Here is a 12,500-nt window from a genome sequence, read left to right as displayed (position 1 = left end):
TGTACATACTTTTCCTCTTATGCCATCTATAATGTATAGGATAAAGAAGAAGATTGCCTCCAACATATACAGAATCCATATGCTTAACTCTGTGTGTGTGTGTGTGTGTGTGTGTGTGTGTGTGTGTGTGTGTGTGTGAGAGAGAGAGAGAGAGAGAGAGAGAGTGAGAGAGAGAGAGAGAGAGAGAGAGAGAGAGAGAGAGAGAGAGAGAGAGAGAGAGAGAGAGAGAGAGAGTGAGAGTGAGAGTGAGAGTGAGAGTGAGAGTGAGAGTGAGAGTGAGAGAGAGAGAGAGAGAGAGAGAGAGAGTAAGAGAGAGAGAGAAAAAGAGTGAGAAAGAGAGGGAGAGAGAGAGAGAGAGAGAGAGAGAGAGAGAGAGAGAGAGATTTTCAGAACAACAGTAACCACTCCTACATACTTCTATACCATGCAATTTTGTGTAAATAAGCTGCTCTGAGTGTTACTACATATCATATGAATATTAAATAATGTTTTATCAGATGAATGTATAAAAAGATAAGGCTTAAATGAAATAAATGAAAGGAAAATTGGAGTAATTGGCACATGGATAGATGTAGTAATGTCTTGAGGGTAGAATGCATAAATTTCCTCTAACAAGATAAAGACAATTCAGACAATAATTCAGCATCATACTTTTCTACAAGTCTTGGTTCCAGACAAAGTGCAGTTAGATAATACTTTTTTCATAAAAGCATTGTTGTTACAAAAAATTGAAACTGGAAACAAGGGGGGAGGGGGGGGGGGGGGAAAGTCTTGCAAATATTAAATCCACATTGAAAAACATGAATAAGTATTCACACACACACACACACACACACACACACACACACACACACACACACACACACACACACACACACACACACATAAACTATATTCAAATTACAAAATTTAAAATCAATGCCAGTTTTAGCAGCCAAATACATAAAATTGATAATTCTTAAAGAGAACACAACCAGTTCTAGGAATCAACACATCAAAATGCTTGCATAAAGCACTTTATGGCCATTACATGCTACCCATACGGATAATATACTTAGCATACATTTAAAACACAAAAAATGCTACTCAAAGGTACATAATATGTAAAAATGTAAATGTCTTGTAATTCACATCTGGCAGTGTACATGGCATGAAACTCTATTAGCACCTGGAAAAGTAAAAAAACTGAAATATTCCATTGATCTTTCAACAGGACAGAACATACTTTTCTTCCTTTCAAAAAAGACCTCATCAAAGTGCTAACCCTGCAATTACTCCTGATAATGCTAAGGGGAAAGAAAAGATAACTTACACAACTGGAGGTCTGCACAACAAAAGCAAAGGCCTTTGAATGCTACTAGACATTAAAGAAGTGTGTAAATGATCATGGGACTGGAAAGATATGTCCACCGAAAATGGGATATTCCTACCAGTGACTTGAGTCTGTGGAAATATATATATCAGGGATTACTGTAGTATCTATTTGCAAAACAGAAAGAGGGAAATGAAGTAGTGAATCATAATGTCAAAGTTTGAACCAAATGCATGTTATACTACAAAAATTTAACTATATCAAATGAATTAAATTTAGTCCATTCCATGTTAATAAAAAACAATCATATTATTCTGCTCTTCCTCCATTCATCAAAACAACATATATTTCTCAGCTAACCCAATGCTGTCGGGTGACATCGTATCACAACCATTTCCGTGTTGTTGGCTCATTAGAAGGAGCTAATTTTCTCCGATATTAGTGCCATAATATATATGATTAAAATTTTGGGCAATAGCACCTAAAGTGAAGGAAAACCTTTATCTTTAAAAATTTATCTCGTGATATCAAAATATAAGCTTTTACATGCCTTATGTTGTCCACAAACTACCGAGCTAGTCAGGCATGAATAGGGGAAGCTGTCAATGCATGCCAACAACCCTGCACTGATGTCCACTTGCCAAATTTTTTTTTTACCTGGGATTAATGGGCTAAAGTGGGGAAATCTTTCCAAAAAGATAACAAATCAAGTACAAATAAACCTGAAGTTGTATATACACTAAAAATATCAAACATTCCACTCTGCAACATAGACCTTGGAACTAGTCATGGAACTCTTAGATTTCCAAGTTAATAATACTTAGCAAAGAGCAAGGTGTATAAAGATATAGTAAAGTACTACAAGACTTGGATGAATACCAAAATCAAAATTCAGTAAGCATCCTCCTCATGCCACTGAATGTCCTTGGGATCAGGATAGCAGAATATGCTTTGAAGTTTCACAGTACTTCAATAATTTAATCAACATGAACAATAATTGTTCATATTTCAGGTGGGAAAAAGAAAATGAAAGTAAAATATAGATAATTCACCTCATATGTAGAGAAGAGTAATATTGTGTAACAAGCAGAAATTCAACAGCATTGACAAAATCCTCAAGACAGACTTTTCCTAAAAGAAACTTTTGAGATACTTATTTCGACTCCTGTCATTTATCAAAACAATGAAAGCAGCAAGTGCCTTTGTATCTTATTGAAATTAAAGAGGACTAGAAGATTTGTGCTAAAAAGCAAATAATCTTTAAAAAAAACTTACTCTAATACACATGCAGTATAGTATTTGCTATTTCTCTTACAGAATTTTTATCCAACCAAAGGAATTATACCATAATATCAATCTCCTGACAATAATCATAAGATAATTCAGTGTTCTCAGCCTTATTTTTACATCAATCTTCCTATATGGCATTTTCAACATCTTTACTTTGTTTTCTATCAAAAGGCACAAAATATACTGGGGGAGGGGGGGGGGGGGCAAGGGGATACACAGAAAACTATCATTTGATTTCAGATAAGAACTATTATCATCTTATAACTTGATGATTTACATGATTCACAGACTGCCACTGTCCCTAGAGTCCTGTTATGATTCCCAGTTATACAGCCACTAGGATAACATTAAGTGAAACACTCAACAAAACCTTACTAACGATCTTTTATATATAGATTATATAGAAAAAGCCACTGGTAGGAAAATATTAACACAAGAAACTTTAGGGAAGATAATAAGATCTCCACAAATTAGCAATCATATAAAATGTATTACAATTACCCACCAAGACCCTTGCAGGAAATATCTGGACCAAGGTTAATGATAAATCAATAGGAAAACATGTCTTGTCAGTAGGTACAGAAAAAAATAATAGCAATGTAAATTAAAGATACAAGTAAGGCATACTGTCACACTAATTCAGTTTCAAAGCTTGTAAAAATGTTTGACACAGTTTAACCATCTGGTTCAAAAATATATATATGTGAAAAAAATCATTTACTAATTACAAAATTCACAAGATAAAAATTGCAGGTAATTAAAACAGATCAATCAATCAATCATTCTTTCTCAAATATACTATTAGCACACAAAAAATTATCTCCAAACAAGCTAAATACAAAAGATAACCATAATATTATAGAAAAAAGGAAGGGGGGGGGGGGGAGTTTGAGTAAACCAAGAAAAAAAAAGATAATGCAATACAAATAATGGGTGGATAAGTTGTGATTCATAAAACAAGAGGAGGGCTGGAGGGAGGGGAGAAGGAACAAAAAGAATAAGAAGAATAAGGAGCAGCAGCAGAATGAAAAATAGCAACACAAAAAAATAAATATACACCAGATATAGGAAAATCCAATCATAGTATTTATCTACCTTTAACACAAATTTAGACTTTCTCAGCATCAATGATATAGTTCAAGTAAATAATGTCATAAAAGTTAGAATGTCTTAAAACAAACAAGCAAACACAGAGGATGATGTAAACTCTTACAGTAAAATACTGCAATACAATTAATCTCCTGCATTCAAAATTGCAGTAAAGAGTTTATGACTTACATGCTTTGTTTTCCCACCCTGCTATTTTCTAAGCTTTGTCATTTACTGCCTCAAGATACCACTGAATATATAATTGAAAAGCTACAAAAATCAATCTGTGAAGAAAAGTTTCCAATGTATCTTATGTAAATAATAATGAGCTAGGACTTTCACAAAATGTTTAGAAGTGGATATGAAGAAAAAAAATATATACTACAACTGTGGAAGGGAAATCAGATTCATTAATAAAAATCAATGACCTACAAAAATCATAATTACATCAAAATTTCCTTTTATATCCCATTCCAAGTACTCTTCATAATCTTAGTGTTACTGTTTAAATGAAAGAGATTGTGCATGGCTAGAGGTTAAAAAAAAACAGAAGTTATCTTTGCTAATAAATTCAATCTTATTTATATTTTTCCTTTTAAGTTTAAAGGAATGGAAATCTGATGAATACTGAACAGAACTAACTAACTAATATGTTGGATGATTATTTGACTTTATACTGATGAGAAGTGGGGAAAAAGGGTTAGAATTCTTCATTCAAATTTTCATTCAAGGGATTTAACAAAGATGTTTACTATTCCCAACTTTAATAGGAACACAAGATAGTCTGACCTAGAGTTGTGAAATAATTGGACAATAAATCTTAATGAAACATTTGTTGGTTGATAAAAGGAACAAGTATCTACTATATTAACTACAACTAAAGCATAATCAGTTAAAAGCAATCAAATACAGATTTCTTACAAGAAGAAACTTGAGGTATTTAGTAATGTTTATACATTTTAAGCCTAAACTAACAAAAAAACAACAACAACAAAAAAAGGCAATAAATAAAATCTACCAATTGATGACATTTATGAATATTAATTCCACCACATTCAAATGCACATTAAAATATACTCAAAATCTCAATCAACTTTGCAAGTACTTCATCATTTTCTCTCTAGCCACAATACCTACAAACCCTACAAATATTTCAAACATGACATTTACAAAAGGTTAAGATTTTCTTTCTATGAAGTCAGGTAATCCATACAGACAGCTTTTTTCTAAAAATAACTGCAGCACAAATAAACCAAATGACAACAGCATCAATAAACCTAAAATGGAAACAATTTACTGGGTAACCCTAAGTGATAGACTGCTGACCACTTCCCTACATTCATTGTATCAAATAACTGTATCACAAACTTACTGTCACATCAAATTATTGTTTCTTGCATTTCCATATGTTATACAGCAATAGCTTACACATTGTAATCTACTCTAAATATATCAAACTGTGTAAAATATCTCAAACAACTGTTTTTACATTTGGTATCAAATGTAATGATCACCCTAAGTATACAATTCTGACTAACGAATGACTAAATCAGTAGGCCCTACCATATATGATATGTGTTTTAATATCTCTACAATGATATGAGATTTATCATGTAATCAATTCATTATGTATCAAAACAACTGAAAATATAAAGTGGGGCAAAAAGGTATTTCTAAATCATAAAAACATATGAAAATAAGAGTTCTAGATACACACACACACAAAAAAGAAAAAACATATCACATTAACCATATGATAAATTCATTCAAAACAAAAAATGGACAATTGTCCATATCATTTAAAATTCTTTATCTAAACATTGAAACAGAGCGGTAGACTAAGCCTAGTCTCCACACTATATGATACTTCATGCTATGAGAAACAGGAAACCTCACAAATGCATAAGGTTACAGAGAACAATGACTTTACTTTTACATTATATGCATTTATGCTTCCTGATATATAAATAAGGAATAAATATGTAAAATTGTGTTACTTTCAAACACAATATAATTATCTTTTAAGAATACTTCAAAACACCTCAATTACCTTGCTTACTGCTTGCCTCTCTTTCATAGGTCATGTGTATCTTAATAAAGCCTTCTTTTTATCATAATTTTTAGCATAACTTAAGGAGCCTTACCCCTAATACAGCTATGAAAAAAATTAAAATTTAGAGGAATAACACATTTTTATCTACCAAGAACGAATAAGGATTTGATGCATTTCTAAAGAGCATAATTTGGACAAATAATGATATCTTTTACTTATTCTACATCAAAATAAGATTAAGAAGACAGATTTGTATGATACCTTCAAGGAAACATTACAAAATAAATATTTCATAAAAAGCAGCTATATAACTAAATAATCTAGGTACACTGAAGCACATACTTCTAAGCAAATTTATATCTGTTACAAAAACAACCATGGTACCAAAAATCAGTAACCACGAATATCTTAATACTTATTCTAATACCAAGATAAATATTACTTTCTTCTTGTAATAAGGATTTCTGTAAATACTCCACTATACCCAAATTGAAGTAAATATGGAGTAATTGACAACAAGTCTAAGCTCAAGCTAAATATATCAAATGCTTCAATTTGAGGGTATTACATATAGCTACTGCTTTATATGAAAGATATTCTAATAGCATGGCAATAATAGTGTGGGTAATAAGGTGACAGAATAATAAATAAACAGAAAGCTGTGTTTAGCTATAACAAATGTCAGAAAATGACACATGCCATATACATTTGGTGTACTGATAGTGTTGGAAGACCTTGAGAGTGTATACATCAGGAGACAGAAATCTGAAGCTGAAAGGTAACTGCATTTCTGATGAAATACCTACTAAATTGACAATCCCATAATAAAATATTCTAACCAGAATAATCAGCCATAGAAGTATGCATGTAAGTTTCCTTTACTTATAAAAATATCAGATTTCCTCTTTTTACCTAAAATGATCATTCAGAATAGAAAATTCATTTCTAGAATTTACTGTGAACTACTGTATAAACTTTGCAATAGTTATGGAAACCTATCATTCCATAGAGATGCCAAAAGGACACATGAAGAAAATGACTTTAAAGCAAAATTGAAAATGATCTTCACTCTAAGCTCTTTCAATAAATATCATGTGAACAAGGGCAGGTTGCAAATGTCCTCAAATGCAGATACAGAAGCTAACAAATTCTTTAAAGACTATAGCTGAAATGCACAAAAACACTCCTGAAAATAAATGCTGTATAATTAGCAGTTACCATTGTTAAAAGTTTGTAAAATGTGACTCATATCCTTCTCCTACTAATATTAAACTTATAACATAATATAGAATACATACTCTAAGTATATATAGAAGAATAATTTCAATAAAATTAAGGCTCATATATCCATATGATGATGCAAACATTATCATGAAAGGCTAAAATAGAAAAAACATGTGACTCGATTGCATATGTCACAATCATGTACATGTGTCAACTGTGTCATCATTACTGGTATTCAGGCATGATATAACTATAAAACCATATGAAAATATTGGGTAAAAAGGGAATGTATAAAAAAATATTTGAATAAAGGTCCTGGCAAAATATCCAATATGCTTACAATGCTGTGTCAAATAAATCCATGAAATTAAAGACTTGGAATAATGATGCAATGTGCAACCTAATGCCCCTAAAATATCTATTGCATAACTGGTCATCCCAACTCCACTAGACAAGCAAGTTATTAACCAAATCAATATGACTTCCCTCGTGGCATCACTTACGTGTCCTGGACGACCCTCGGCAGCACCCTCTCGCCCTTGGCACTCCCACTTGGCATTCAAATGGGAGTTCACACTTGTTCATCCTAGTTCATCCTGTGCACCCTCACTTGACACTCTAACGAGTTCGCATTTGTTCACCCTTATTCGCCACCACTTGGAATTCGAACGAGGATTAACACTTGTTCACACTTGTTCACCCTGACGTAGGCCTCATCACGTTTAAACTGAGAAATTGCGATTCGCAGCGTCTCCATAACAGGTGCATTTCTCGTTCCTCATGTTCATCTCTGGCTTAAAAACAACACCCTTTTTCGCCCACCCTCTCCCGGGTCTCGAGGAGGGCCGGCTGGAACGTCTGCGAGCGGCTCTTGGGCCCTTTTAGAACGCCTAAACCCGTAAACCCTTACCTGGAGAATACTTCGAATCCATCTTTGCAAGCGAAGCGGAGGAACCTGGCGACGACGTATCCACGAATCCAGGAAAATTCCGAAAGCTCTCTCTATCTCTTCCTAAGACACTTCGGCCCTCGATCTGTGTATGAATGCACTCCTCTCGTCCTCCCTTCACGTCATCCCTCAAGCGTTTTTCATTGCGGATATCGCGTTTAAGGTTGTCACTCGCTGCGTCATCTTTACCCTCCTCCGCGGCCGCCATAACACTGGAGGGACCCGGATGTCGCTTCCCGAAGGCGCCGACAGATGGCAGCACCAACCTCACTCGATGCCATACACTCTCGTCCGTCCAACCAAAAAGCTTTTTTATGGCATAAATCTACCCTTCAGGGATTGAATAACTAAATGATGTTGCTCAGTGTCCCACTTGGATGAACCTTTAATATTTAAAATAACTCGATGCGCTGCGATCGATAACAAATAAAGAAGTTACTCCCACCCCCTCAGAGAAGCATCACAGGGAGCATGAAGTTCGTTGGCTGCGTGCGTCATCTTGTTGCACCGCCTAATACACGCGTCTGTGAACGCTGACGGATCACTCAGATGTTATTTCACCCTACTTTTGAGTGTATCTAACTCTTTTCGGTAACCTCTTGCGATGGGAGTCGGTCTCGTATCGAACTTGAACTTATGACCGCGCGAGTTGTAATACGCTTCAGAGTGAGAGGTTTTTAAAATATTTGCCCCGGATTAAATCGATATATATTTTTGTTTCATATCGCAGCACAAACTCCGAGACAAATAAACAGCATTTGCCCTTGGGTTGTATTGAAGGGAGCGTACGTATCGGTCAAAGGTTAAAGGGTTACGGTAATGCAATTAATAAGTCCCTCTTCCCGGAACCAAAATAGCAAAACGGAAGAATTACGGTGTCATTATTTCGTTATGCTTGGCGGCATAGACCACATGCGGCAACATAATGGCTGAGTCACATCACCGCCCTCGCATGTCACACCACACACATTCTTCGCCTTGTAAAGCAAATAATCGATTTCCTCGTGACCTGTTACGCAACTTTCCGTGTGGTCACTATCTCTTGCTGTGTGCGGAGGGCGACTGGCGTACAGGCGTATATTTACATTCCTGTGTTTTGAAATATATACTATATGCAGATCCGTACAGTAACACAAACATAATATGCATATCCATACATACATACACATACACACGCACACAGCAGAGAAACTGCATTCTCATCTGTAACCGACAATAGACGTCAAGAGGAAAATCCAGACAGAACAAACAATGATACACATACGCACGAACACAAGCAAGGAAAGAGCGTTGCAAGGATCCTCGGAGCCAATCCCTTGAATGCACACGTGACATCCAGCACGTCCAAACGCCGGTGCAGCAGCAGCGGGCGGCGACGTAGGAAAATCAAATGGGCATATGTCAATATGCAATCATTATATAAAGGGGTATTAGAAGTGGTGTATCGAAGACATAGTTGTAAATCGTCTGAATTCACATGTACATTCATGCAATGTTCGGGGCGGCACTGCCATTTAGCCTCACCGGCTATTTATATCACCCTCGTTTTCCCGCGCTATTACATGTCATCAACATTCTTTCGCCATCGGCGCATCCTCCTCTCCGCTCCTCCCATGTGCCATAGTCCTTTCAAAGCGACTTTCGGTATTAAGTAACAGCGATCTCCCACAAGCAGACCTCATGACCCAGCATCAAAGTGAAGGGGAAACAAGCGGCGGCCACCCACACCCTCCCACATCGAGCGCGCGGGAGGGAGGGACGATCCACGCTCGGTCATGTTTTGGCGGGCAGCTTTCCCAGCTTATCGGCTCGCTCGATATCGCGATAAGCATGGAGGAACGGGTGGGAGGTTGAGATCATGATCACCGTTGCCAGGCTAGTAACGGACGTATAGCAGAGCTTGACAGATCATACTGTTGAAACTTAAAAGACGTGCTGTTTGAGCTATGGAAGAGAATTTGTTATGAAGTTGCAAGTTTTTTTTTATGTGATCGTTTAGTTAAGCTTTGGCCAAGGGTATGGGAAATTACTGTGTGCATTTATTGCACTTTGAATGCAAAGCGTTTATAAACGTCACTGATATACTGTCATAATGAATTTTCTTATGTAATCTTTATTCATATATTTTGATATCCTTACTGCATGGAAAATAACTTTTGTAATGGTACATTGTAACTGACCGCACCTAACACGTAGACTGTTTACTTCAGTATTGCCTTACACTTATTCCTGGATATTATGTAAAAAAAAAAATTTTAGTTTCTGTACAAATATTTAAATGTACCTAATTGTTGCTCCTGCACAGATGATCCAGAAACTCCGAACACTTGTGAGAGGGAACACGGCCCGGCACCAGAAATGCATACACATGTACCTGCTGTGCACCAAGGAAGGATAATACTGTACAGTAAACATTGGAAATGTGGATGAACATTACACAAGTGAAACACGAGCGTACAGAACGCCGTTGGAAGGTTTGTATAATATGTAACGAGAGAATGGCGTGTGTATAAATAGATTACACTTTTGAAAGAAATGTGCTCAGTACACCTTTGTAAAAGAGATGTACAGGCAAAATTGAAGCAAAGCGTGTAGTGTACGCCACGTGTTTTCAGATGTTCTGGACCACGTGTTCTGGTTACTAACCAACCCCCCCCCCCACCCTCCCACCTCTGCTCGACCGTTTCCTCACCAATTCTCTGGGTCAGCGGCAATAAAAATAAAACAGATTCATCGAGATGCAGTAACACCGAAAGCTCCAAAATAACATACAATCTCTTTGATCTTGGTTCTATTCGCAGCTTGTTTCTTGGGAATGTGTGAATATAGACACGTATGTGATTGTCTTAACACAAATCCTGTAAAAAATGAAATGTGATACATCCAGAAAGAGCAGTATGGAGATTAAACAAATATCGGAATTAATTCTTGAAGATGTAGGCAAAGACGAATGCGTGAGGGATAGGGGCACGTGTGTGTGTGCGCTTGTGCTTGTATGTATTTCTGAGTGGCTGTGCATTAACGGCGATTTGCAGAGAAACACTTGTTAAGTGACCACTTGGGGAAATAATTTGACTTCAGTGAGGAATAAAGAAAATAGGTTGTAGTGTTTTATACTTAGGAAGAGCAGAAGTAATTCGCTTAGGAATGAAAATTGAAGCGTTTCACAAAACAGCGTATTCAACCGAAGAATTTGAAAAAAAGTAAAATTATAAAAGCATAAATGACCTGCATACTGTAGCGTAACAAGGGAAAGAAATCGAATCACCGACTGCAGGAATGAACAGTAATAAGAGCGAAAGCCGTTTACCTTGAATGAAGCTGGCACGAATGCTTCCTTGGCCAGGCAGTACACTTCCACAACCGGGGGTTAGTAACGGAGGGGGACGGGTATGTTGACCCTACCTGCGTTTTAGCGGGACTACTACACATTAATGGCATTGTGGTGACTTGTTTCCTTACGTTGGTATCGTACATTGTTATGGACTCAAGATTATGGGAATATTTGCCTAATCGTTTCAAATAAGTGGATATCCTAAACTTGACCTTGATCACGGTTCAGGTTGCACCGCTGAGTAAAAGAGGGCAATGAAGGGATTCATAGAACCATAGTAGCTGCGTTGACCTGAAATGCTATAAACCTAAGATCCAGAGGTTACACGCATATCCTTACATCACCGCCCACGAAATAACGCCTAGAAAGTCCAACAAAAGGATGCGGCGCCCCTGTAGTTCGTTTCCTCCCATATTAAAAAAAATACTCCGTTAGGTTAGGGCGAGCCCGGGCGAGGGGGAGCGCGGCCAAGGCGGGAGTGCATGCTATAGTAGCAACCCGAACCTGTCAGAGCTCGCAGAAGGACTTGTGTGACCGGTACGGAGTGTTCTTATTATGACGTATGATGTAGTCTGACTGAACCGAGCGTAGTAGAAAGTGTGGTTGGTAGCTGTGAGGGCGAAGGTACAGGTTACTGAAGGAAACGGAAATGAGATATTCTCGATTTTTAAAATGCATTTTAACCTAAAGGAGAAAATGTATGTTCAACATTATATTTATAATCTACTGTGATATGGTAGATTTGCTGAATGCACTTCAGTCACACGTTGTCCATAATTAAATAATTCCTCAGCATAATCCACATATAAAGAAATAATCAACAAAGAATAAAGTGAAATAGTAAAAGGGAAATATCATGGGATTATTTTGATACTGCAGTTGCCAAAACAGAAAAAAAAACTTGTATAAGAACAAGCACAGATTGGCGGAATCTTAATGCGAACGTTTTTAATGATCTGATTATGGTTCTCAATCTTCTTTGAAATAACATCGTGTCAGCGCGCACGTCTCTGCAGGGTGTGAATGAGTGTGTGTGCGTCCTCGCTATTACAACACTGTAAGGTTTGAAAACATCTGTGCCGCGGAAAGTCACCTTTCTCGGAAGTACCTCCTCTCTGTTTCCACAGGGACTATGTGCGGAACAGGTGTATACACGGATAATCAATACGTACACACACACACAGACACACACCAAGATCTGCACACGCTCACACACTTAACCGCGAAAACACACGCAAAGATTAAAACA

The 12,500-nt window shown here is 36.8% G+C and overlaps 1 protein-coding gene across 2 annotated transcripts in view; it reads right to left on the bottom strand.

Annotated features, from left to right (window-relative positions):
• Positions 1-8,146, bottom strand: part of LOC138864192 (lysine-specific demethylase 9-like) — a 34,552-nt gene extending 26,406 nt beyond the window's left edge. For both annotated transcript variants that reach the window (XM_070130433.1, XM_070130434.1), the window contains exon 1: positions 7,879-8,146. In XM_070130433.1, the coding sequence (XP_069986534.1) occupies positions 7,879-8,125 (247 nt within the window). In that variant the 5' untranslated portion in view covers positions 8,126-8,146. The remainder of the gene's footprint in view (positions 1-7,878) is intronic.
• Positions 8,147-12,500: the final 4,354 nt, after the last annotated feature.

Source organism: Penaeus vannamei, chromosome 15 (assembly GCF_042767895.1).
Source record: "Penaeus vannamei isolate JL-2024 chromosome 15, ASM4276789v1, whole genome shotgun sequence".
NCBI lineage: Eukaryota > Metazoa > Arthropoda > Malacostraca > Decapoda > Penaeidae > Penaeus > Penaeus vannamei.
This window is presented reverse-complemented; position numbering and strand designations above follow the sequence as displayed.